Source organism: Lipotes vexillifer, unplaced genomic scaffold (assembly GCF_000442215.2).
Source record: "Lipotes vexillifer unplaced genomic scaffold, Lipotes_vexillifer_v1.1 scaffold472, whole genome shotgun sequence".
NCBI lineage: Eukaryota > Metazoa > Chordata > Mammalia > Artiodactyla > Lipotidae > Lipotes > Lipotes vexillifer.
In genome coordinates this window covers 3,226,563-3,254,125 of record NW_006797698.1, presented here as the reverse complement: position 1 = coordinate 3,254,125, position 27,563 = coordinate 3,226,563, and the positions used below count along the sequence as shown (strand labels likewise).

At 44.6% G+C, this 27,563-nt stretch overlaps 1 protein-coding gene across 7 annotated transcripts in view; it reads right to left on the bottom strand.

Moving 5' to 3' along the window:
* Nucleotides 1-2,415: 2,415 nt before the first annotated feature.
* Nucleotides 2,416-27,563, bottom strand: part of EZH2 (enhancer of zeste 2 polycomb repressive complex 2 subunit) — a 64,316-nt gene continuing 39,168 nt past the window's right edge. The window contains exons 4-19 of one of the 7 annotated variants that reach the window (XM_007469863.1): nt 25,636-25,756; nt 24,256-24,396; nt 23,198-23,300; nt 22,491-22,654; nt 13,431-13,522; nt 11,758-11,998; nt 11,057-11,226; nt 10,453-10,547; nt 9,262-9,302; nt 8,726-8,851; nt 7,768-7,946; nt 5,646-5,741; nt 4,968-5,049; nt 3,980-4,060; nt 3,770-3,854; nt 2,416-2,745 (exon numbers count right to left, since the gene is read on the bottom strand). In XM_007469863.1, coding sequence (XP_007469925.1) covers nt 2,685-2,745; nt 3,770-3,854; nt 3,980-4,060; nt 4,968-5,049; nt 5,646-5,741; nt 7,768-7,946; nt 8,726-8,851; nt 9,262-9,302; nt 10,453-10,547; nt 11,057-11,226; nt 11,758-11,998; nt 13,431-13,522; nt 22,491-22,654; nt 23,198-23,300; nt 24,256-24,396; nt 25,636-25,756 — 1,878 coding nt within the window. In that variant the 3' untranslated portion in view covers nt 2,416-2,684. Of the gene's footprint in view, nt 2,746-3,769; nt 3,855-3,979; nt 4,061-4,967; nt 5,050-5,645; nt 5,742-7,767; nt 7,947-8,725; nt 8,852-9,261; nt 9,303-10,452; nt 10,548-11,056; nt 11,227-11,757; nt 11,999-13,430; nt 13,523-22,475; nt 22,655-23,197; nt 23,301-24,255; nt 24,397-25,635; nt 25,757-27,563 lie in introns of all 7 variants that reach the window. The other 6 variants (XM_007469862.1, XM_007469859.1, XM_007469860.1 and 3 more) reach the window with 6 other exon arrangements.

Below are 27,563 nucleotides of genomic sequence, written 5' to 3'. Positions count from 1 at the left end.
GGGGGCAGAGGTGGAAATCGGGACTTTTGAGTCACTGACTGGATTCAATGAAGGCTGGAGGGTGAATAATTCAGACAATATCAAAAAATAATTAGCGGGGGCTTCCCTGGTGGCACAGTGGTTGAGAGTCCACCTGCCGATGCAGGGGACATGGGTTCGTGCCCCGGTCCAGGAAGATCCCACATGCCGCGGAGCGGCTGGGCCCGTGAGCCATGGCCGCTGAGCCTGCGCGTCCGGAGCCTGTTGCTCTGCAACGGGAGAGGCCACAACAGTGAGAGGCCCGCGTACCACAAAAAATAATAATAATAATAATAATAATTAGCGGGACTTCCCCGGCAGTCCAGGGGTTAGGACTCCACGCTCCCACCGCAGGGGGCATGGGTTCGATCCCTGGCTGGAGGAACTAAGATCCTGTATGTCACCCAGCACAGCCAAAAAAAAAAAAAAAAAAAGGAAGCAGTTTCCAGGTAGATAAATTTTTTATAAATTACAGAATATTGAAGAGAATTTTGACACATGGAACGGTGTTGTCATGGCGCCTTCAGATTTGCCTGAGGCAGTTTACTCTGAGGCTGAGGTGCTGCCTGTATTTGGACATCAGGACTGCGGTCAGACATGTGGGCCCTCATGACCATCAGGGGGAAAGCTTCGGGACCACAGACACCGACCAGCTGGGCAGCCTGTTGTCGGGTTCTTTATCCTCAGTGAACAGTGGGTGGTATTCCTAAACCATGGAAACTCTTTGAAACGTATCCGTATCTTGTGATAACTCGTTACACTCATCTCATCCTACTTGGGTGTCTGTTTTCCCTGGTAGGGAACTAACCACCAGGCTTACCCACATACAAAGTCAATTACCACCTCGGTGAGGGGAGCAAGGGGAAGGGAGAAAAGCGTGTACTTAGCTTTTGCCAATTTTCTCTGTTAACTGGGTATTTTAATACATTGTTTCAAGCTCTGTGCTTTTTTCCCCCATTACAGATAAAGGAAAATCTAAAGCTGCCTGGACCTAAGGATGCTCTTGATCACATGGGATGTAGCCGTGGCTGCATGTCAACAGTGTTTCTGGTCAGAATCTCCGTGTCCACGAGGTCAGTGGGTAGGTTACTGGAGGTACATTGCAAATCAGGGTACAAAGCCTGCTGTGCACCGAGAATACACACCAGCACCGAGAATACACACCAGCTGGTGCTCGCAAGGACTGCCGTCCATCAGTACAACTGCTGCCTTTCTGCTGCATTTGGGTCTCTGGTGTATTAAACGAGCAGAACCTACCTGAACTCAAGGACCCACCTCCCGGTGTTGGCGTCTGGGGACAGGTTGGGAGCTACACACAGTAGAAAAGTTGGGGCTGGAACGAGCTCTGTCAGTAGCTGCTGTTGCGGGGGGCAAGTCATCCCTGGGGCGTCCTGAACAGGCCCACGTGCAGCAGGGAACAGACGGGCTCCGCTGGGGCTGAGCGCCAAGGGCGGGATGCGGTGATCAGGCAAACGCGGGGTGACCCTCCGTGAACAGGTCAGTGACAGGCGGCCGAGTGCAGGTCCCGCTTCCTGGGTGGGGCGTGGGGACAGGACATCCCAGCAGGGTGGCAGAGAAGACACGGATGACACACGAGACTAGCCCCCAAGGCCGGGTCTCTTCGCTGCCAAAGCCAAGGGGCCCATGAGCTGTATGCCAGGACTCAGGTGGCTATTGGCTTGTGCACGGACGCGGTGGAAACCAGTCTTCTCAGCGTTTGTGTAACTAACTAACTGCAGAGGAAGGTGAGTTTTGACTCAGCTTCCCGTTAACCATTACCACGTTATAAATCAATGAAAATTTACCGAACTCTAGAAGAGGCAGCTACACGCCCGGGCTGACGACAGCCGTCGGGGCTCTCCCACCACGACGGCGTCACTGTGCCACCGCCGCCTGGCCCGAGGAGCGGCGCCACCTCCTTGGGACGTAAGAGGGTGTTCTCTTTTATTACTTCTTCAAGGAGGTATGAACCTAGTCTGGCTATATCCCCGTCGTATCTCTGAAGGGCTGTCTCTAGACTCGTGGGATTTAGAGCTAGATCGGTTCTCAGAAGTCACTTCGTCCAGCTGTCTGTTGTTTCACGTGGAGAACGAGGCTTAGAGGGTACGTAGCTGCAGGCCTCTCAGCAGCCGGGGACGCGCCCCACCCTGGTCTCAGATGCCAGCAGTGAGTCCCTTATTAAATTGTAACGTGTATTAGTAGTAGTATGTTTATATGTAGGCATATATTTGTCATATTTGGTATTAACTTGCCTAATAAATAGGCAGGCAGTATTAGTGAAACCAAGATTTCAGTAGGATGGCTACTGGAAAACCAAAGGAGTTAAACGTTTTTCCCATTAGACTCAGTCGTCGTCTTCTAAAGTCAGCTGGGGAAGCTGTGTGACAGATGACAACGACCAGGAGAAGTTCAAGTATTCTTTATTCAAAGTTGAAAAATGTACCACACTGCATTATTGCAAAAATTCACTGGTACAAAACACTTTGCAGCTGGTGAGAAGGCAATAAAAAGTTGATTTTAAAATTCATTACTATAAATTATTCTTACAGTACTTAGCAAATTCAGAATTTCAAACTGCATTTTCTTTTTCTAAATCGCCCACAGTACTCGAGGTTCCTGAAGCTAAGGCAGCTGTTCCAAGAGGAGAAGGGGGGAGGTAGCAGACGTCAAGGGATTTCCATTTCTCTTTCGATGCCCACGTACTTGAGGGCGTCAGCCTGGCTGTATCTGAAACAAACAGCAAGGAAAAGGGGTGAGCACCCTCCAGCCCGGGGTGAGCGCCAAGACAACCAAGTCTGCTTAGCTGAGTGTGTTGCACTCACACGTCCACAAGGAAAAGCACACACGCATCCTGTTACACAGCTGCATCACTGAGCCAATTCCAGGTGCAAAGTGGACGGAACTGGTAGTACAACCCTTCCCCAGTTCTCTCCCCAGCCAGCCCTGTGCCCCTGAACCCAACCGCCGGCGAAGGCAGGCCCGCAGCGCAGTGTTTGTTTAGGCCTAACACGGGGAAGGCAAAGTAACTGCGACGCGGCAGGGCCCTGACTTGGGCCCTTAGTCAGCAGGGCCCAGGAGCAGCCAGAGCTGGTCACGCCCTGCCCCCCCCCTTGAAGAAAGAACAGGACAGAGGCCAGAAGAGGCGAGGCACCTGCGACCTCCCCCGCCAGCTGGAACCTACAGCGCACCCAAAGGAAGGTCTACCAGCTGCCCCTCACTCAGAGCTAGGGGGGCTACGGCTTCGTAACCTCCCACTAAAGATCTGGGTAGATCTCGCCTTCAGCTGTGCCGCAGTTTGCCGCTGAAAGTGGCTACACACGGGCCCTAGTTTACAACAACTCAGCACTCAAGAAACAGCTTCCGGATGGGATGTACATTCAGCCACAGGATTCGTTTAACTAGACAGTCACCTGAGTGCATTTAAATAAAAATTATAGAACTTGTCAGTTTATCCCCCAGAGGTTGACTGACAGTAGAAACTGCCAGCCGAGTGCCTCAGCTCAGCACCCTGACGGCTGGCATGCCTTTTCCCACAGAAAGGACCCCAAAGGTAAAAATGGAGCTTTCTACATTTTTTTTTGACTTATATTAAAGCATTACTTGTATGATGGAAACTACGTTACCAAACTCCCACCACCGCCCGTGACAAATAACGACCAGAACTCTGTCCCTCTAACGACAGAAGCCCCAGCCTGGAGCTGGACCAGAGAGAAAAAGCCCTTGATGACTCTAGAAATGTCCTGTTACCAACCTGTAATCAAAAAACAGCTCTTCACCAGTCTGGATGGCTCTCTTAGCAAAAATCCCTATCCTGTGATCGCCGTTAACCATCATCACTGCAGAGAGAGACGCCGGGGTCAGTGAAGTCGGCCCAGGAGAGTTGCTGACCGTTCACGTAACAAGTGTCAACCCAGAACCACTCAGGTCAACCTGCAGCAGCTCCACCTCCGGGGACACCTACCTTTTGCATAGCAGTTTGGATTTACTGAGTGATTTGCAAAACGAATTTTGTTACCCTTGCGGGTTGCATCCACCACAAAATCTAGAGAGAAAAAATAAGCACAATCCAGTAAACACTTTCAGCTATACAGATGAATACACACACAGTTATGGTGAGTCTGGAAATACAACTGGTTATACTTCTTCAGGGTTTGCCTGAAAAAGCAAATCACTCAACCAACTTCACCTAGTATGAAATGACATTTGGAAGAAAATGTTCTCTAGGTAAGAATTCATCACTGATTCCAGACAGTTACATCGGCTATAAATACGTGTTACTGACCAAAGCATGGCAAAACATAAAACCTAACTAAATTCTTCCCTTCACATTTTAAATGATATTAGTTTTTTTCATTATTACCACTTATGGAGCACATTCATGAAAGAACCCACTCTACCTGCTTCAGCTGAGAAGGCCCCCTGAATAGCTTGGGTGTGAAGTGCACACTCCCAGCAGTGACCCGACTACACCAGAAGTTTTCCACCCAGGATCAGCATCTGCACACGCAGCGCCCTTTACCCTCACTGTCCTCTGAGGACCCCCAGGGACGTTGTGGAGATGCTTCACGAGGCCGTGCTCCACACCCTTCCCAGGTCAGAGGCACTAACTGGAGGAGGTGGGCCCAGCCGACTGGTACCTGTGGCAAGAGGGGCACGAGAGGAGAGCCAGGCAGTGAAGCCAAGGAACGGCCCGGGGCCGGGGCAGCGATCTCTCCCTGCACACAGAACCCCCTAAGGCTCAGTCAGGGAGCCTCCATCTCCGCCCCCCAAGTTACACTCACTCATCCAACCTGGCTGGCTTCCCAGCAAACAGCCCATTCCTTAGCCCAGGCCAGGGCTCCATCCAACACTGCAGACACTGGGGGCCCCTAACGTCACTTCTGATACTCAAGCCACCAGAAGGGCCCGTGCAACCCGGGAACCAAATGCACTCTAATTCATCAACATACCATTGTTCAAGTTGAAGAGAAAGCTGCACATGTATTTATCATATACTTTCCCTCTTCTGTCTGCTTCATCTTGAGAAATAATCTAAAAGGAAGGACACGGGGGAGGTTGTTTTGCAACAGGTGAGCCTGGTAGGAGAACACAGTGTACCAGCTCATGAGGAACAGTTGGGACCTTGAGGATGCTCAACAGAGGGTCACTGTGGCCAGTTTCTCTCTTTGTCAAAAATAGTGATATTTTAAGGACTCTAACTTAGAAATATTGAATGCTTCCACATTTAAAGTAACTATGCTTGGAGAAAGTGATGAACGAAAGTCTTTTTACTCAGTACAAAATACAAACCGGGTGGGTTAATCGCACAATGAAGCCAGCCCCAGGGTTCTTCCTAACTTAGGTCCTTATCAACGAGGCTGTGGATTAAGTAGGACAGACTCCTCATTTTAAAGCTCTTGTTCTCCCCCTTGTCCCCAGGTGATAAAAGCTAACTGTGACAAGGACTGAAGCCATGTAGCTTAACTTCCAAACAAACCAAACCCACAAGCCCAAGCTGAAAAGGCATTTTAAATTCACTTCTAATCAGACCCAACGGACTTGCCCAATGAAAATCAGTCCAAAGCAAAGTGAGTACAGATGACGCCCGTGAGCATCCCTCTGTCTGTAACTGGACGGCTCTGCCTTACCTCTCCACAGTATTCCGAGATGAATTCATTTTTCTGTACAGGATCTTTGATGAAAATCCCCCAGCCTGCCACATCAGATGGTGCCAGCAGTAAATGCTAGAGAATAATAAACAGTCATATAATCAGAGGAGAGTGAAGATGGACAAATCAGACCATGGGACGAACCAGGGTAATTCAACCACAGGTGGGGGGAGGGGTCAGCTCCCCCGCGTTACCAAAGGGCTTGACAAACTGCAAGAACCACGTTTTGGTTTTTGTAAATCAAGTACAGAGCCTAAGTATCCTCTGTCTCTCTCAGAAATACGACGTCACCTATGCTGGTGCGGGTCCCTCCGACTGCGGTCCTTGCACGAGGCATCCTGACATGCTGCACCATTTGCTTCCCTGTCCATCCTTCCGCCCTTGACTTCCTGGACTTCACATGCAACGTGCCTGTCACACAGGGAACCCTTGCTCCCTCCCTGTCCGCACCCCCTGCACCTCCCCAAGGTGGCCTCTATCACCACCTCCTCTGGGTCCAGTCCCAGCCCCCATGGCGCCCTCTCCTGGCTCTTCACCAGCTTTTATTCCTCCCGAAGCGCTGCCCTTCCTTCCAGGGCACTTTTCTCTTGGGCGCATCCTTCCACAGCCCTTCCTCACGACAGCACGAAAAACCACCACGAGGGGCAGCATGGTCCCATGGGCCACCATTCTGTTCTTAGCGGATGCCAAGATGACTGATCATTGCTGTCGCTTCTACCGTTAGAGTCTGTGTGGGAATGAATCCCTAACTTTTCATCGTGGCTCGTTATTATGCTTTCATTCCAAGTATCCTCGTGGCCTTGAAAAAGACTCCCGGATCCCCAAGTTACCGATCTATGCTTGTTCTAACTCAGCCTACACTCCCTGTCGGGGAAGAATTAACCAAGTACCTTCCTGACCAGCTAAATACTGTTAAGCAAATGAAACCCCGTTGGTAAAAAGTATCTACACAGTTTTCTGTTTCAGGAGGTAAAAGATGTGTAGAAAGACATGTCGCCATTAGGATTATCCACTTTCTGAACACACTGAAGGAGGGGTTTTTATCATACAGTGGGAAAGTACAGGATTGATGGGAGTTCTCAGGGCTGAGCGGGTGTCCCCGGGAAACCACGCCAGCATCACTGTGACGTGAGGACCTAGAGTAAAACCGTCTGAACGCCTGATAACAAACGCCACAGCCAAAAAAATAAAGCCACTGCCATAAACAGAACTTCCAATAGAGTAGGACTGACAGTACTGCGATCTCAGTTACATTACACGCTAGTTCAAGACCCTAAGAGAAGAGCATGCCACGTGCACAAGGGGTGGTCACTCACGGCACAGGGTCCGGGGCCAGAACGCCTGGCTGAGTTCCTGCTCCTTTCCTGACAAGTCTCAGAACGTTGGGTTTAACGATTATTCCTAACTCAGGGAGTTAGGAAGACTAATGAGTTAATTAACAAAGTGCTTAGACCAGGGCCTGCTCTATATTAAATAATAAATGCCAGCTATTTAATATAAAAACGATTAACTGAAGAAATCTATCATCTACCCTAAAAAACCAAGATACTGATAGTACCCTAAAAACTAAGATACTACCCTAAAAAACTACGTTTCTTTTGGTCAACAGTAAACTCCCTGGTTCCAACAAGTCAAGTCCATGCAATGCCCAGGCTTCAGTTATGTAATTCCTGCCTCTGTTATTTTCAAGGTTATTACAGAAACAGGAACTAATAAGTCTGCAGAAACTACCGTGGGAAGTCCCATCTTTTCCTCTGTGCAAAAAGGAACCCAGAATACTATTTGATAAGAACGGGTCTCTCTGTTCTGACAGGAACACCACTGATTTGCTCTAAGGAGACTAGATAAACCATTTGTTCTATTAACTAAACTCAAACAACTAGAAAAATACCTCTCATTCAAACCCGATACCATTAACAGCTGCTTCTCAGAGTTTACTGCTTCATCCTATATCAAACTAAAGTATTCTACAGAAAAATCAACCATTTTCCTTTTATCAGCTGTACCATTCAGTAATCACGTTTTTGCCCCAGCTAAATGGTCTAAGACTATCTTGACTTTGACATCTCTCGGAAGCCCACCAACAACGATCACGCCCTACCTTCTTAGAGCCCCGCTGAATGCTACAGTTCTTGCAGGACACGTTTTTACTGTCCCAGTGGTCAGCAGCTCCACAAGTAAGACAGAGGTCGGGGTCACACTCTCGGACAGCCAGGTAGCACGGGCACTGCTTGGTGTTGCACTGGGCTTTGCAGCGGCATCCCGGAAAGCGGTTCTGACCTTCAGAGAGATGTTCTTCGTCAGACGAAAACCTTGCCTAATGGTGCAGCTCAAGTCTGGCGCTAAGGCCCTGATTAATGCACGGAGGCCTCACAACAACTGTATTATCCCATAGTACACATGAGGTAAAGGAAGTAACAGGAAAGTTAAAGCTGTCCATACTGAGAAAGATCACTGAGTTCCTGTTTCCCCTTTTTTGTTTGTCAGATGGCATGTGTACTTACAGTTGATTTATAAAACAGGTGCGAAGGAAGGATTTGGACTACATAATATCCATGGATCTCAACCATTCCGATAGTCAGATAGTCAGAGTTCTAGGTACTTCCTTGGTATCCAGGCTTCAGTGCAGTTTCATTAAATCATTACAATCACTACCCTGATGCTACACATTCCTGTATTCTGAAGACTAAACCCACCTAACTCTTAACAGTTTCTGGTGTCCAAAAAGTATCTGGGTAGCTATTTGTAGAGTCCCCTTCCATTCTGTGTCAACTCTACTGTGATTTAAGTTAAATGATCAAGGGGGAAAAAATAAAAGCTCCTTTAACCCACATTCGCCTAAACCTGCCCGCATACCAGCGTCAGCCAGGAGGCTGGCTGGATACAGGCCCGGCGCCACTCCTGGGCGCCATGCATGCTCGTGGCATAAGTGCATTTCCCAAAGGGAACAGCACGCGGGAGCTGCCGTGTCCTTGTGCCGAGTGAGGTAACAGTTCTAAATTGCTGACCAACAGCCCGTTGACTTCTCACGTAATCACATCAAGACAACAAATACTTACACTCTGAACTACATTGACAAAACTTTTCACAAAAATTCTGTGCTATCACACAAGGGCACGAGCTGTCGCAAGGCTGCCGCGGGTGGTCACAGGGCTGGTAGTTGTAAACATGGTTGGAGGAGCCGTCTGCACAGAGACAACAGCACCACGTCAGTCCAGAAAGCGGCGAGGGGAGCACACGCCCGACAAGCACGTGCTCTCCCCGTGGCCCTCCGAGCTTAGCGGGTTGTCTTTCCGTGTCCGCAACGTCACACACACTGTTTACAAGAGGTCGGCAGAAATTAGCCCCACCCGCCAAGAGCTCGGGAACCCCGGGGCACTGTCACACACACCTCAGTCAGGTTCTCAGTCGTTCTCCTCTAACCGACTGGAAATTAATCAACAGGCGGCCTCCATTTAATGCACTTCTGTGCATTAAACTTCAGTGCACCGAAGTCGGTTATATCAGAATATCCCAAACTCTAATCCAATTACTATTCTAAGACACGAGAAGCAGACCCTGAGTTACTAATGAAGCTGAACGGAAAGATGCCAACCCTTCTTCAGCTGAATCTTTCTGCAGTGTGCAGCCCACAGCCTGCAAGACACAAAGAAAGAAAACATCATCCTCATGACCCTGGGGCGCACAGTCAGTCGGTCACATGTCAACAAAGGCAACTTAAACGGGTCAACCTGTGCCATGAATGCAGCGGGGCTCTTAATCCAAGTAACTATGAAAGAGGAGTCACACGCCACCCAGCTCACACCTGGCACAGGTGTGGAGCAACGTGGGAACAGCTTAATGGCTGTGGCCTCAGAGAGCCAGCCCAGCCACCTGGGGCAGGTTTATTCTAGTGTGGATGATACTGACACAGCATACTTGCTCTAATTTCTGGAATCCTGCATCATGTCAACTGAGCTATATATGGTCAGAAATAATCCAAGCAAAAAATCCAGAAGCACCTACTAAAGCCTAAATTAAGCTGTAGACAACTTTTTTTTTTTTTTGCGGTACGCGGGCCTCTCGCTGCTGCGGCCTCTCCTGCCGCGGAGCACGGGCTCCGGACGCGCAGGCTCAGCGGCCATGGCTCACGGGCCCAGCCGCTCTGCGGCACGCGGGATCCTCCCGGACTGGGGCACGAACCCGCGTCTCCTGACATCGGCAGGCAGACTCTCAACCACTGCGCCACCAGGGAAGCCCCAAGCCGTAGACAATTTTTGAAGCATAATTCAGATGCTCCCTTACCCAACACCCAACTATGTTTCTCTCTAAAAAGAAAAAGAGCGGGGGGTGGTTACAGCAAGTAGTCCATCCAGCCTCCACGCATCCGAGTCAGCCTGACACCTTCACTGCCCCCGTCACTCGCTCACCCAGGCCGATGGCAGGGTGGGCGTGGAAAACTCAGGCTCCTAGAGTGAAAACCGGCCCAGAGCTCACAGCCTCCCAAGATCCACACACGAACGCCAAGTAAGGGTTTATGCAGCCTTCACTGCAGAAGCTACTCAGTAGTTCTTCGTAACCAAAATGTAGCACAGTAATCGTAAAATTTTCATGACTCAACACACCAAATCTCCTGACAGCCACTGTGTTCTTACAGAAAAATGCCAGCAAATGCCCATGGAAACAAGACCCCACAGGTCTACTTCTGAGGCCACTTAAGCTTCTCTCCTAATCGACGGAGTGGAGCCACCGCTGCCCTCATGAGTGCCCGGCCCGCAGCGGCCTCCCCGCCACGCGGCAGACTCACCGGTGTTTCCTCTTCTTCTTCCTGGGAGGGGTGTCAACGTCCTCGGCGGGGGCTGGCGCTATGACACTGGATTCTTTGACTCGAAACTCATACACCTGACAAGAGGCAAGGTCACAGGGCCGTGAGGACCGTCTATTTAAGCAAACCAGTCTCCTGCTCATTCCCACCAGAAACTATTTGTCCTGTGACGCCGCTGCAATTACACTCTTACTGAGAGTCATGAGGCTAAATCTAAATTGTTCCTGGTTTTTAAAACCCATTGCCAGAATTCCCTGGCTGTCCAGCGGTTAGGACTCTGCACTTACACTGCAAGGGACACGGGTTCGACCCCTGTTTGGGGAACTAAGATGCCATGTGCCGTGCTGCGTGGCCAAAAAACAAATAAATGAATGAATAATAAAATAAGATAGAACCCATTGCCAGCTAACCTGAAACGCCTAAATTTGAATGAGTAATTTCCTTTCAGTACCCTCTCAGTGAAAAAAAAATTTTTTATACTTTTCAGAGGAACAGCAGTTTAATAACCACAAGTGTTCGTATGTTTGGACAGTGACCACATATTTCTCCATTTGAAGCTGACAGTATTTTTATCAGCCACGCTTACCTGTCGACATGTTTTGGTCCCAATCAACCTGGCGATGGCACAGAAATTGTCGTAGTACGTGCCGATGAGGACCCTGAACATGGAGGCCTCAGCACCACTCCACTCCACGTTCTCAGGGGGCTCGGCGTTGGGCTTCATCTTTATTGGTGTTTGACACCGAGAATTCGCTTCTGCGAAACCAAAGTTAAGCAGTGGTCAAGAATGGGAGGAAGGAAAGGGAAAGGGAAGGAAGTGTCAGTAAGCTTTTCCCCCATGGAAAGCATGAGCGCGGGCTCCCTTCAACTCAGCCTTCTAAAACGAAAGCAAATGGGGTTACCCTACTATCACTTATGGTGCAATCACAGGGCTGACAAGACAATCCATAACACATTAGTCAGTGGTTCTAATTCTCTCTCCTAACCGAAACTACCCACAGAGCGTCAAGAGTGTTCAACTGAATGATGAGTCATCACGCCCTTGTGAAAGCTGGAAAAAGGAAAGTGACCCAAAGAGTGAAAACAAACTGGATCATCAACTCGCAAGTAACCCAGACAGATCAACACCACAGGCGAGGGCGAGGTGTGGGCCAGAAGAGTCACGGCCACACAGCTCTGCTCCTGGCTTTCTCACCGTGTCTGTGGCTAAGCAACTGAGGGCAGTAACTACACCTCACACGACCCGAACCTCGGCGGCGTGACCCCCCGTCGCCAGGCGCGTCTCACCCGAGGAGCTGGAGGTCTCGTCCTTCTTCTCCTCTTCGTCCTTGTCGTTGCCCTCCCCCCCCGTCTCGGCCCCCGCCTCCCTGTCACTGTCCGTGTCCTTCGACTCGAGCACGTTGGTGGTGGGGGTGCCGGGCCTGCTGCTGTTGTTGGGGAGCCGCCCTCTCCTGCGGCCGCCTGGGCGCTTCGGGGGCGTCTTTATCCGCTCAGCAGTGAGGGCGGCAGCAAACTCCTTCGCGCCCTCCTACGAAGGGGGAAAAGTGCAGACATCAGGGTAAAGTCCTGCAGCTCATTTTGGCGGAGGAGGAGGAAAAAAGGATGGCGTTAGCACGTCAGTCGAACGTATCACAGTACCCGGCTGTCACAAACAGTCGCACATCTACATACAACTGTTTTCTATCTGCTTTTGAGGGTTTGAAGATTTGTGAAAGATAAATATGGCTTCCGTACAGTGCCACAGCAGCACAAAATCAGGCAAGACGGCTCTGTATTAACTGACTGAGTTAAAATACAAATATACTTTAGGTAACAGTCTTTTTAAAAGTGAATTTTAAGAGGAAGCACACATCTACTGTGCATCTAAAGTCACACTTTCCTATTTCAGGGTTTCTTAAGCCAACACGTCCCTTTCTAAGGTAATATTTAAAGTATACAAGAAGAAAACAAAACGTGTACACATACGCCACTCTTTCACTTTCTGCCTTACAAGTAAAACATCCCTTTTTTTTTTTTCCCCTGTGAGGGATGCACAACCCCAGGAAGACATGAAAGGAACTCGACGAACAAGGCGGTGAGGGTTACATTCTGCGTTACCAGGTGTAATAATCCAGTCTCGGAAAGTATACAACAAGGGGAAGGGCGTGGATTATAGAGATACCACAGACACATTTTTGATGAGCCAAATAAAATTCTGCCTTGTAAGGAATATGATGTATAAAAGAGTTGCTCAAGAATTCCATTTTCAGTGGCAATAGAAGGGAGAAGTCAGAGCAGCCAACAGTTTTACACTTCATTCTACAAAAACCAAATTGCTTAAAAATAGGATACCTTCTGCAGGTGCCATTCAATGAATCTTCTGTCCAAAATCCAACAGGCAATATATACCCATTTAGTTCCTAGGTAGGAGTGGCTTGGTTCAAAGAGGGGAAATGGTAAAAATAAGATAGTACCCATAAAAAACAACTTTTCTACCTCATATTTTTCTAAACCCTTACCTTTTCTCCATCATTAAAAAAAAAAAAAAAAAAAAAAAAAAAAAAAAACATACAAAACCTCTCCGGGGCCTATATATAATATAGCTCAACTATAGTGGGTCTACAACTCAAAGAAGGGCTATGGCTCTGAGCAAGGCTCGGAAACTACTGCACTTCTGGGGTTTAAAAGGGTCCTCTGTGCTTCCCATTCTCGTAAGCTCTGTGGAGGTACAGGAGGCCTGGATCCTGAAGACCTCCATACGCTGCTGAAAAGACTAACAGAGATAAAGAATAACGCGAGATAACGAAAGACTAGAATGTGCAGTACGTAAGCACTACCAAGAAATGTGACTGAGAAACCTCTGCTATCATATGGCCAATCAGTGAGGGAACAGTGAGGTTACCGCTGACTTTATAGACCTCACTGAAGTTCAAAATTAAGACTTCTCCAATTCCCTCTGGAGCCCCGCTGTGCACGCTTACCAAGTGCTGGTAACACTGGGGGCCGCAAGGCTTATTGTCCAGAGCCGTCTCCGTGTTCTTCCGCTTGTAAGTGTTGGGTGTCGCATGAAAAGCTGCAAAATAAACATAAAATATCCAAAGAGAACGAACATTACCTTTACACATAAACATAACATTACTTTTTCATGTCTCCAGTTCCAAAGGAGAAAGTCAATTACTACATTACACTTTTGCTAATAATGTTTACATCACAGAACTTTCCTTCAAGCTCTTATTGAATTTCCACAATGTATTCTCCTCAGGTCTCCCCCAGAACACCTGAGCTCTAATTATAAACATTTATGTGCGTCTTGAACGTCTCCATAGAAACAACTGATGTATCCTCTACATAGAAATCAGATTTCCTCTTTTTACAAAAGAATTCTGACATCTACAATTTATCGATTTCCAAAGAAAGGTCAGCAATCAGCTTGTCAAATGGGGGAGAAGAATGGGACACCAATTGTTAAAAAACAGTTTTAAAAGATAATGAGGACAGCCTCGGAATACTACAAGTCAATTTCTTTGAATCACACACAATTCAAGAACCCGGCGGGAGCCTGCACAGTCAGCACCCTTTCTGCAGGAAAATACAATGGTCAGATAAAACAGGTTTTAGAAAGATAAAGTGTTTGAAACTTAAGATTCCCAAATAATAGAGAAATTCAAACTCCGGCACACTGGTGTACTAACAAAGTATGAAAGCACAGCAGTGAGAACTTCAGACAACTTGGGGAAGCTTGCTTACAGTGTATAAAGGCAAATACTAGAAATGCCCTATCTAGAATTACACAAGATGAAAATTAATCTGGATAAAAACAAGTGACAGATTCATTAAATAAATCATTTTTAAAATATTTGTAAAAAGCCATACTTCGGGCTTCCCTGGTGGCGCAGTGGTTGAGAGTCCGCCTGCCTATGCAGGGGACACGGGTTCGTGCCCTGGTCCGGGAGGATCCCACATGCCACGGAGCGGCTGGGCCCGTGAGCCATGGCCGCTGGGCCTGCGCGTCCAGAGCCTGTGCTCCGCAACGGGAGAGGCCACAGCAGTGAGAGGCCCGCATACCGCAAAAAAAAAAAAAAAAAAAAAAAATCCATACTTCTATCCATAGAACTTAAATGGGAAATGAAGATAGTGATGAGGGAAGGAAGAAAAAGTTATGTTTTTAAAATAGAAATTCAAGGCTCAGATTGTTTCAAGTATGTGAGTTGGTTTTTCCCAGAACAAGAGCCTGATACCATATGACTTATTTAGCACTGAATTACATTGTGCACAGGTGAAGACCCCTAAAATACAAAGAGTGAGCACTAGATTAAGGTCCCATAAGCAGAAGGAATTACATCCATCCAAAAACAAAATCGTCATGAGCCAGAGGCACATCCTGACACATTTTAGGTGAAACTTGTGTTTAGTTTGGATGTCTCCTCTAGTACATACTATAGTTAGAGATTGATATTTTTGCCCCAATTCACTGAAGAAGACACACATGTATCTGTACACACACACGTACACAAATGAGGACAGCAGCCTCTGCTGGTGATGAGACAGAAGAAGCCTCTAAGTCAGGACTAGGTAACAGTATCAGCATCATAAGCATCATAAGCCACAATGATACAGTCTCCAAGGTAAGGACAAATTCAAGCCATAAAGGAAAACTTAGCATGCTAATAATAAAAGTACTTTGAAATTTTTTGAAGTACCATTCTTCATCTCACATTGCATTTGGCTAAAGAAAGAGAACTATTCTTACAACTAGATTTCCTTCAGCAGAATTTCCAACTTCAATTGTTTAGGGAAACTAAGTATATAAAGAATCCCCTCTTCTAGAAATGTCGACTTTTTTTAACATCTTTATTGGACTATAATTGCTTTACAATGGTGTGTCAGTTTCTGCTTTATAACAAAGTGAATCAGTTATACATGTCCCCATCTCTCTTCCCTCTTGCATCTCCCTCCCTCCCACCCTCCATATCCCACCCCTCTAGGTGGTCACAAAGCACCTAGCTGATCTCCCTGTGCTATGCGGCTGCTTCCCACTAGCTATCTATTTTATGTTTGGTAGTGTATATACGTCCATGCCACTCCCTCACTTTTTCCCAGCTTACCCTTCCCCCTCGCCGTATCCTCAAGTCCATTCTCTAGTAGGTCTGCGTCTTTATTCTTTTTTTTTTCTTAAATTCCATATATATGTGTTAGCATACGGTATTTGTCCTTCTCTTTCTGACTTACTTCACTCTGTATGACAGACTCTAGATCTATCCACCTCATTACAAATAGCTCAATTTCGTTTCTTTTTATGGCTGAGTAATATTCCATTGTATATATGTGCCACATCTTCTTTATCCATTCATCCGACGACGGGCACTTAGGTTGTTTCCATCTCCGGGCTATTGTAAATAGAGCTGCAATGAACATTTTGGTACATGACTCTTTCTGAATTCTGGTTTCCTCAGGGTATATACCTAGTAGTGGGATTGCTGGGTCATATGGTAGTTCTATTTGTAGTTTTTTAAGGAACCTCCATACTGTTCTCCATAGTGGCTGAACCAATTCACATTCCCACCAGCAGTGCAAGAGTGTTCCCTTTTCTCCACACCCTCTCCAGCATTTATTGTTTCTAGATTTTTTGATGATGGCCATTCTGACTGGTGTGAGATGATATCTCATTGTAGTTTTGATTTGCATTTCTCTAATGATTAATGATGTTGAGCATTCTTCCATGTGTTTGTTGGCAATCTGTATATCTTCTTTGGAGAAATGTCTATTTAGGTCTTCAGCACATTTTTGGATTGGGTTGTTTGTTTTTTTGATACTGAGCTGCATGAGCTGCTTGTAAATCCTTTGTCAGTTGCTTCATTTGCAAATATTTTCTCCCATTCTGAGGGTTGTCTTTTGGTCTTGTCTATGGTTTCCTTTGCTGTGCAAAAGCTTTTAAGTTTCATTAGGTCCCATTTGTTTATTTTTGTTTTTATTTCCATTTCTCTAGGAGGTGGGTCAAAAAGGATCTTGCTGTGGTTTATGTCAGAGTGTTCTGCCTATGTTTTCCTCTAAGGGTCTTGACTATTTTAGACTTCCAGAATACTGAAAATAATCTTTTCAAATAGACATCTTAAAATACTAGTATTTGAAATACATTATTAAAATATATTTCAAACCAAGTATAATATGGGCAGGTTGGAAAGAAGATTATATAAAATTCCCTGATCAGGAAAATTATCAGATGGAAAATTAAAGTAAGATACTTAAGTTTCACAAAAAGAAAAGAACATGGATATTAAAGGCTTTTTTTTTCCTTTAATTTCAAAAGCAACTTAAAGAATCTTGGTGCAATATCTTATCTAAAGGTTTTCAAGCAAAGGTAAAAGATTTATAAATTGTAATATACAATTCTAGCTACGCTCTAGGCCTGTATTGGAGATTAAAGTCCCTCTAATAGAAAAGATCCATGATCAGATACCAAGCTTCTGGCCCAGAAGAACTGCCAATCCCCTGCCATCAGAATATCTTCCGGGACTTCCTTGGTGGCACAGTGGTTAAGAATCTGCCTGCCAATGCAGGAGACACGGGTTTGGGCCCTGGTCTGGGAAGATCCCACATGCCATGGAGCAACTAAGCCCATGCGCCACAACTACTGAGCCTGCGCTCTGGAGCCCGCGAGCCACAACTACTGAGCCCACGTGCCACAACTACTGAAACCCGCACGTCTAGAGCCTGTGCTCCACAACAAGAGAAGCCACAGCAATGAGAATCCCGCGCACCACAAGGAAGAGTAGCCCCTGCTCGTCACAACTAGAGAAAGCCTGCGTGCAGCAACGAAGACCCAACGCAGCCAAAAATAAATAAATAAATTTATTTTTTTTAAAAAAGAACATCTTCCTTAGAAATAAAAATGGCAGACACCCCTAATAAGGCCCAACATCAGTGAGGCTGCCAGCACAGAAATAATAAAAACAGTTAACATCCAAAAAAGGCCTCTTTCACAATGAAGTTTTTAAAAGTCTCCCTTTGGGCTTCCCTGGTGGCGCAGTAGTTGAGAGTCCGCCTGCCGATGCAGGGGACACGGGTTCGTACCCCGGTCCGGGAAGATCCCACATGCCGCAGAGCAGCTAGGCCCGTGAGCCATGGCCGCTGAGCCTGAGGGTCCGGAGCCCGTGCTCCGCAACGGGAGAGGCCACAACAGTGAGAGGCCCGTGTACCGCAAAAAAAAAAAAAAAAAAAAAGTCTCCGTTCAACAATGATTTAAAGGAAATACAAAACATTCCCTCAAATTCCTTTAAAAAAAAATAGTAATAATACCAAATATTGGAACCTAAAAGAGAAGTTGAAACAGCGCTCTAGAGACAACTCACTGTGTTAAAATACATACATCCAAAAAAAGAGGAAAGAATGAAAATGACGCAAACATCAGATTCACAAACAGAAAAACAGTAAAAACTAATACAGTAGCTGATTCTCTGAGGGAAAAATATACAAAACAGATTTTCTAAATAAAATATATAAACCACTTCTTAATCTCATCAAGAAAAAAAGAATCAAACACAGAAGAACAATCAAAGAAATAAAAGAAATTAAAAGAATTATTAGAACATGCAGATCAAATTATACATATAAATTTCAAAATCGGAATGAAACGGGTAATTTCCCAAAACTGATCCAGGAGCAGTAGGAAATGTATCTTCTAGCACCACTATTATTTAACATGCATGTCTAAGATACAGTTAGACAGGAGAAAGTAGTTAAAGTTACAAAGACTGGAAAGAAAACAAAACCATTCATAACTGTAGATAATTACAGCTGGAAAACTCAAAATAATCTATGCAGAAACTATCACAAACAAGGACAGCTCAGTAAAGTAGCAGGGTATGAAACATATATGATACAAAGGGAAAAGCCCAACACAGTTAATGCCTAGAAATCATCTTACCAAAGAATGTAAATACAAGAGCTACGGGAAGAAAATCAGAAAGCTTATTTTAAAGGACAAAAGGAGACTTATCACATAGCTAGACATACCCTTATTTTAAATTGTCAATTTCCCCTTAGATAATTTATAAATTTAGTGAGATTCCAATAAACATACCACCTAGACTTTTTTTTTTTTTTTTTTTTAAATGCAGTACGCGGGCCTCTCACTGCTATGGCCTCTCCCGTTGCGGAGCACAGGCTCCGGACGCGCAGGCTCGGTGGCCATGGCTCACGGGCCCAGCTGCTCCGCGGCACGTGGGATCTTCCTGGACCGGGGTATGAACCCGTGTCCCCTGCATCAGCAGGCGGACTCTCAACCACTGCGCCACCAGGGAAGCCCCTAGACTTTTTTTTTAATTAGACAAACTGGTTCTAAGATTTATAGAGAAAAACAAGAATGGCCAGGAGATCTCTGAATAAAGCCCCCTGGACAGACTCAAGGAACAGAACCCAAAGACCAGAAACAGACGCCAGCACCTGTGGTGACAGGGATGAAGGCAGCGGCTCAGGGCAGCCCCAGAGGGACTTGCCAATAGATGGTGTGGAGGGAAGAGATATGGGAACATATGTATATGTATAACTGATTCACTTTGTTATAAAGCAGAAACTAACACACCATTGTAAAGCAATTATACTCCAACAAAGATGTTTTTAAAAGTCTCCCTTTGGGCTTCCCTGGTGGCGCAGTGGTTGAGAGTCCACCTGCCGATGCAGGGGACATGGGTTCGTGCCCCGGTCCGGGAAGATCCCACATGCTGCGGAGCGGCTGGGCCTGTGAGCCATGGCCGCTGAGCCTGAGCGTCCGGAGTCTGTGCTCCGCAGCGGGAGAGGCCACAACAGTGAGAGGCCCGCGTACTGCAAAAAAAAAAAAAAAAAAAAAAAAAAGATGGTGTGGAAACAGTAGCCCTGGAGATGCAGAGGACGAGTTGGATCCAAAATTCTAACAATAAATTCCAAACAGATCAAAGAGTTAAATGTTATTCCCCCAAAAAAGAAAATAGCACCAAAAGCCTAAAACGTACTAGAAAAAAAGTGAGACGTCCTTTAAAACCTTGGAGTAGGAGGGAAAGCCAACTGATAAATTCAACTACCTTAAAGGTTTTTTTTTTTAACTTTGCTATGGGATTTTTACCAAACAACAAACTGGAAAAAAAAAAACACTGCAACTCATCTCAAAAAAACTAATTTCCTGACTATATAAAGAGCTTCAAGATATCAAAAAGACCAACGAAGCCAAAAGGATAAAAATAGTTCAGAAAAAATACAAATCTCTTAATCATACAGGAAGAAAAATGCCAATTAAATTATGCTAAAAAGCATTTTACTAATTCAATCAATAAAATCAAAGTTTGTTTGTTTGTTTTTTTTTTTTTGCAGTACGCGGGCCTCTCACTGCTGCGGCCTCTCCCGTTGTGGAGCACAGGCTCTGGACGCGCAGGCTCAGCGGCCATGGCTCACGGGCCCAGCTGCTCCGCGGCACGTGGGATCCTCCTGGACCGGGGCACGAACCGGTGCCCCCTGCATCGGCAGGCGGACGCCCAACCACTGCGCCACCAGGGAAGCCCCAAAGTTTGTTTTTTAACACACTTGATTGGCTGGGCTCTGGGAAACAGGCACTCTTACTTTGCTGGTAGTTCTTTAAATTGGCAGATCCCCATATGGCAGGTAGTTTGGCACTGCCTACACAGAGTGGACCGGGTTAACCTGCAGTTGTGGGAAAGGACGTACAGGTCCACCACGCAAGGTTATTCACTGCGGCACCATTACCATAAATGTTGACCTTCGGGGGACGGGCTCAGTAAGTTATAGGGCCTCCTACAGCAGAAGACTATGCAGCTGTCCATACAGGAATAATATCTACAATATTAAGTCCAACAGGTAAAAAGCCTGGAGAGTATGGCACTATTTGAATAGGGTGATTGGGAAAACAGAGGAATGTATTTGTATTTGCCAGAAGAAACTACAGAAAGACACAGAAGAACTAACAGCAGAAGTGGTTTACCTGCAGGGGAGTGAGGATGCGCACGGGAGGGGTGGGGGATTTCGCTGGACGCCTTTTAATGCTTTTTGGAAATGTAAGTCATGTGAATGATGATTTATTTTAAAAATAGCAATAGCTAAACACACGCCAAGTGCTATTTTAAGTATTTTGCACATAGTAAGTAATAAATTTAATCCTCATGAGAGTTTATATTATTCCCATTAGACAAAGAACAAAAAGCACAAAATGCTATATTTAACAGGTATGTTTAATAATGTATTTAATGACTTCTTTTACCTAAGAAAAATATATAGTGTGTGATATTTTGTCCAAGTCAGTGTAAAGCAATTAAATGCCTGTAGAATGTGTTAGGGCTACACTATGAAGAGCCTGGCTCTAGTGGAACAAGGGGGAAGGGTGGGCACAGCAGTGCTGGACCCGCGTCTCGCACACGCTGCAGTGAGCAGCCCACCTGTCAGTCCCAGAGAACCAGCTTCATGAAGCACAGCACTTTTCTCCTCCTCTCCCCAGCATGAATAATGAGACAATGAGCAGGTTCAAGGTTCATCCAAATTACTCAGATTGGAATAGCACGATAAAATAACTCTTGTAATAATGTTTAAGAGTAGTACCCTCCTGCCTTGGCTCATCTGTACAAAAAAGGTCCATCAAATGCTACATCTATAAACAACAAATTGGAGGGACCACTGCATTGACTCCAATGAAAGAGCTCCCACCAACTTTTTTGCTATAGTGATATCTGAATGCAATTTACAGTATTCTTAAGAACTGGACATTATTTTATAAAGTGATCATGTGTAAAGGGGAATTAAATGCAATTCAAAACAACTACTTCAAGGCCTGTGTAAAGACAATGCTGCCAAAAGCCCAAGTAAGCAAAAGCCTACAATGGCTGGAGTAACAAATGGCTGGCTTCTGCGGATTATTACCACTACCAAGTCATCAATTTAAACTAGATTAGGAGCACGGACAACAGCTGCAAGGAGATACGATGATAATTCAGAAAGTCTACTTCAAGTTTTTCTAAATCAAGATTAACTAAACCACTAATACCTCACACACACACACACACACACACACACACACACACACACACACACACACACACATGACCACTTCCAGACCTAGACACACATCACGTAACAAATTATGTGCTGCAGCAAACATTAAGTAGATAGAGCAAAAACTCAAAATAAGGCAAGATATAGCTGCTTAGGCAGGCTAATTAACATTAAGAGGTACCACTGGAAAATGAGGGAAAAAATTGTAAAAGGTGGGCACGGCAACTCCAAAAGGGCAAAGCAACATGAACCCATTTAGCAGAGACAAAGGTGTTATGCCACAGATGGTCACACAAAACTCTAATGTGGAAAAAGCTAACCTACATTAAGTAAACTCTGCTTCGGAACCAGGAGGTATGAAATATATTTTCAAAATACGTGCCTCAAAAGTAGCTGGTACTTTCTAAATTGTACTTAATTAAGTTCCAGTTACCTGGAAATTTTACTAAGGAACTTCATTCTCCAGCAATGTCAGAAAAAGAAAGTAATATCATTATGTACCATACGTAAATCTCATTAAGAACATGTTATGCTTTACCTGTATTCAAATGCAGGTGTTTTTAAAAGCAACGTATTCAGAGGATGCCCCTTCCCCCCCAAAAAAACAGATTTGGCACTAAACAGACAAGAATATATATAAACACCTTTTTAGCCAATTTCTTATTCAACAAGTTATTCATCAGTATTGGCAATGTTGCTCTGGGCCATCAGCTAGTTAACAGTAAGTTTTATTATAAAACAATTGTTCGGTTAGCATTTATGGAAAAATCACTGATCTGTATTCCAAGTTATGGGAGACAGCAGTGCCAGCTTAACATGTGCAAAAGACTTCAGAGCAACCCTTCAGCAGCAAATTAAAAAATAACAATACTATGATCCTAACATATTTTTCAGTCGTAACTGCAAGATTAAATGACAAATTCTAGTGGTAATAAATGACACTTCCCAAGTTGCTTTAACACATAATTCCACAACAAAGATAGAAAATGAAAACGTACAATAACTGCACTTACGATGTAGGAAGCAGTCATATTTAAAACATCGCCTACAGAAAAGCGTATGAAATGAATGCAAGCTCTGCTCCCTCTGAACAGACTTGGCGTTTGGTCCATCTATGTTGGGGGTACATTCAGGGGGAAGTGCACCTGGGAGCTGCTGCTCAGTGAGTTCTTTGTACCTAACATTAACCAAGAAAAATGGAAGTAAAAGTGAAACAAGAATTACATTTTTGAAAATAAATTTTCTACAAGATTTCTGTGTATTATTTTTGATGTTTATCTTGCCTAAAACACACAAAGAAGTTTAGCCTACAACAATCTTTATTTAAATGAAGAGCCAATTAAATATTATGCATGGTATATCAAGAAACGAATTCACTGATGTGATTCAGATCTGTCATGAAAAATGTTACTATAGTCATTAAAATGAAACATCAGCTGCACTAAAACTTGTACAGGCGTCCCAAGAAATTTCCTCTTACACGCATTCCTGTAAATTTGTGTGTGTGCGTGTGTGCATGTGCGCGCACAAATTTATCCCATGTACCATAAACGGAGTACAGGGTACCAGATACATACACATATTAGTTCAAGTATCTTGCAGATGTTGGGAACACACGAAGTGGGGAGCTCACTGGCTACATTAGTTCCATTTCTAAAGAACCAAAATGGTGAGTTAAATACCATACGAGGCAAAACCATGGCCAAAGAACAAATCTTACTTTTCCTTTAGCTCTTCTGCTGTGCCCTTATCTGGAAACATTGAGGAAATAGCTTCAAAAATTTTATCAGAAGGAAATTTCCGAGGTGGGCGACTTTCTTTATCTAAACAGGGAAATGTGAAAGGAAAAAAGAATGAAAGTGAACAAGCTTGCCAGTCTTTCATTTCCTTCATGCCTAAGAAAGCTGATTTTCCAGGAAATTGCCAGCTCTATGTTTCACTTACTTCCAACATATCTCACAAGGATCTGGGAGGCTGGTGGGCTAGACGAAATTCAAACTCAAGCGTGGAAAGCTGCAAGTGCGCCGGGAGGCAGAGAACCGAGGCTGTGGTCCCGGCTCAGACCCTAACTGATGCTGCGGCCCTGTCTGGCCACTGACCCACCTTGGCTGTAAAATGAGGAGCCAGGTGATCACTAAGGCGCCTGTTATAAAGGACTGTATGCTTCTTTGAAACTGCAATTTTTCCCCATATTCTTCTATGCTGTCTTAATAACAAGCTTTGTCCGGTCTTCACCAACTGCCAAGCTCTAAGTTGGGACCCTCTAATTTTCTGGCAGGCCGTAATTAGTGTAGCGGTTAAAACATATGCTCTGGGGTCAGTTAGAGCTGGTTCCGAACACAGCATTTTCTGGGTTCTGTTTCCTCCCAATACTGTGATCTTAAGTTACTTCACCTCACTAAACCCATCTCCTCAACTGTGAGGTGGATCTGATGATAAAAGCCACCTCGTGGAACATTACAAGAATTAAATGTCTATACGCATATAAAGTGACGAGCACACAACTTGTTCATAGTCAATGATCAGTATGCTATATCTATGTTATATAATGATTATGATGACTGCCCAGGGAAACCCAAAAAAAACACGTTATTTTGCTAGCCAAGGGAAAAGACAAGTACAGGATGAAATGTTATAAATAATATTCTAATTTTGATTATACTACCACTGATATGATATTTAACAAAAGAAAAAAGGAAGGAAGGAAGATTTACCTATACTCTATTGTTTCTGAAAAATGCTGTAATGGCTACACGCAAATGTAACAGACAGACGTACCTTCTCGGCTGTCCTCTAGATCTTTCTGTTTTTCTTCTCTTTCATCAGGATCATCTCCATCATCATCATCATCATCGTCATTGTACTGACCAAGAGCATTCACCAGCTCCACAAAAATTTCATCATTTATAAACCCACATTCTGAAATTCATCAAGTCAAATATCAGAAATACACAAAAGTTCACTATGCTTTTGTTAATTTGTAAGAAACAGCTGGAGCCATCAATCAGTGTCGTAACACCATTATTAAAATGCGGTGAGGAAGGATCATTTTCAGGACCGGCCTGAGGCAAAGTCGGAAGTAGTACTTATCCTCAACACCTGTCACTTTCACAAGTTTCCAGTGCCTGCGACCATAGCCTAATTCTCTAGAGACTGACTATGGCCTTCGCCTCCTTCCACACAATGCATCTGCCAGACCTTGCTGTCCACTCCTGACAGGAACATGAGACTGTTACAGGTTACCCTCCTGCCAGGAACTTTAACAGGGTCTCCTGTTAAATCACCAAAGCTGTGATTCTAATGACAGGATTTCAGGTCCTGTGGTTGCCTAGTGGGGAAGGTATTTTTGAACACAGGGCCTTTTGGAGCCCATGTCACATAAGCAGAAGCCCTATTCCTCACTGATTTTATTGCTAAAGAATCTTAAAATCTATACACACTCAAACAATTCTATTTAGTGTACATGTTATTGACATCACAGTTTGTTATGGCCAGCTATGCATAATTTTCAACTGGCAAGCATGATCCTTCAATTTAAAAATAGTTGGCAAAAAAAAAAAAAAAAAAAAAAAAAAAAAAAAAAGTTAGGGTGCTAACACATATATATAGAATCTTAAAAAAAGTGGTCATGAAGAACTTAGGGGCAAGACAGGAATAAAGAAGCAGACCTACTAGAAAATGGACTTGAGGACACAGGGAGGGGGAAGGGTGAGCTGGGACAAAGTGAGAGAGTGGTAGTGTATATATGGACATATAAGCACTACCAAATGTAAAACAGCTAGTGGGAAGCAGCCGTATAGCACAGGGAGATCAGCTCAGTGCTCTGTGACCACCTAGAGGGGTGGGACAGGGAGGGTGGAAGGGAGATGCAACAGGGAGGAGATATGGGGATATATGTATATGTATAACTGATTCACTTTGTTATAAAGCAGAAACTAACACAGCACTGTAAAGCAATTATACTCCAATAAATATGTTAAAAAGATAAAATAAAATAAAAATAGTTGGGGAAAACACTGAAAATTTTAGGCTTATGAGCCCAGGCCAGTCCAACAATTTTAATGTAAAAAAAAAATCTCTTTCATACCTATGTTTTAAAAAAATAATAAAATATCAATTCTCTGGCCGTGTTTCCAAGAGAATAAACACATGACTCACCTCTATCCCCGTGTACTTTTCCATCATAATTTTTTATTAGTTCTTCAATGAAAGTCCCATCCTGGTCTAAAACTTCATCCCCCATGTAAGGAATGTTATGTAAAACAGTTTCATCTTCCACCTAAAAGTAAAAAATATTTAAAAAGCAGGCTTATCCTAAGTGTCAAATTTTTTTAAGAGTAAATGTAACATAACTGAAATACAACAATATTTTTTCATAAGTAGATGTCTGTACCCAGTTCTCCAGATCTAAAATAATAGACATCAAATTCTAAAAGCCACAAAGAAGTAAAAAACCCTTCATATCAATAAGCATATCTGAGAAAACAAACTGTTCACAGGGAAATAATTTAAGAAAAAATACTGTATTACCTAATCTAATATGTCATCAATCATCAAAACTTACCGTGATTTTATGTACCTCTAAGAAAGGAAAAAATGCTGCAAATTACGACTCATCATCAATTTTAAGACATGCCTATTTCAGACGTTTCAAAGTTTTCTTAGGATCGATGAAATATGGTTTATCAAAACCAGCGAGGGCTTCCCTGGTGGTGCAGTGGTTAAGAATCCCCCTGTGAATGCAGGGGCCACGGGTTCGAGCCCTGGTCCAGGAAGATTCCACATGCCGCAGAGCAATTTAGCCCATGCGCCGCAACTACTGAGCCTGCGTACTGCAACCACTGAAGCCCGCGTGCCTAGAGCCCACACTCCACAACAAGAGAAGCCACCGCGATGAGAAGCCCGCGAACTGCAACGAAGAGAGTAGCCCCTGCTCGCCACAACTAGAGAAAGCCCGCACGCAGCAATGAAGACCCAACGCAAAGACAAAATAGAATTTATTAAAAAAAGGATATTCCACAAAAAAAGAACCCATAAATAACCACACCCCCAAAAAAGGAAAAGGAAATAAAAACTAATGTAAGTAAGGATTTCCAAACTTCACTTGATGATCTAATTAAGAGACATTCAACATAATAAAATTGTAGGCATATATAATATCGATGGTTCATTAAAGTTTATGCCAAAAGGATTTACTCTTATTCATAAAATAGAATTGTTACTCTACATGACAACATAGTTCACTACTAAGATGAACAAGACAAGACACATATCAGAATTGACAGTGTTAATAAAGATGACAGATGAGTTTACATCACCTCATCAACTCATATATTATATTGGAAGACAACAGGGAAGAAAGAGGGTGCTAACTCAGCAGCAAAGAGCCAATCAAAGAAAAGTTCAGAGAAAACAGAGTAGTTAAGAAACAAGGGAGGGCTTCCCTTGTGGTGCAGTGGTTAAGAATCCGCCTGCCAGTGCAGGGGACATGGGTTCCAGCCCTGGTCCGGGAAGATCCCACATGCTGCAGAGCAACTAAGCCCGTGCGCCACAACTTCAAGCCTGTGCTCTAGAGCCCACAAGCCACAACTACTGAAGCCCACGTGCCTAGAGCCCGTGCTCCACAACAAGAGAAGCACCACAATGAGAAGCCAGCGCACCACAACGAAGAGTAGCCTCCACTCACCGCAACTAGAGAAAGCCTACGCGCAGCAATGAAGACCCAACGCAGCCAAAAATTAAATAAGTAAATAAATAAATCTACTTAAAAAAAAAAGAAACAAGGGAAAGGAAGCTGACATTCATGGGGGAAGAGAATTTTCAATAAAAAATTTAAAAGACAGTAATTATAAAGACATGAAAAAAAAAAACCCAATTCACAACAGAAGGATGTTTTGGGCTTCCCTGGTGGCACAGTGGTTGAGAGTCCGCCTGCCGATGCAGGGGACACGGATTCATGACCTAGTCCGGGAAGATCCCACATGCCGCAGAGCGGCTAGGCCCGTGAGCCATGGCCACTGAACCTGCACGTCTGGAGCCTGTGCTCCACAACGGGAGAGGCCACAACAGTGAGAGGCCCGCATACC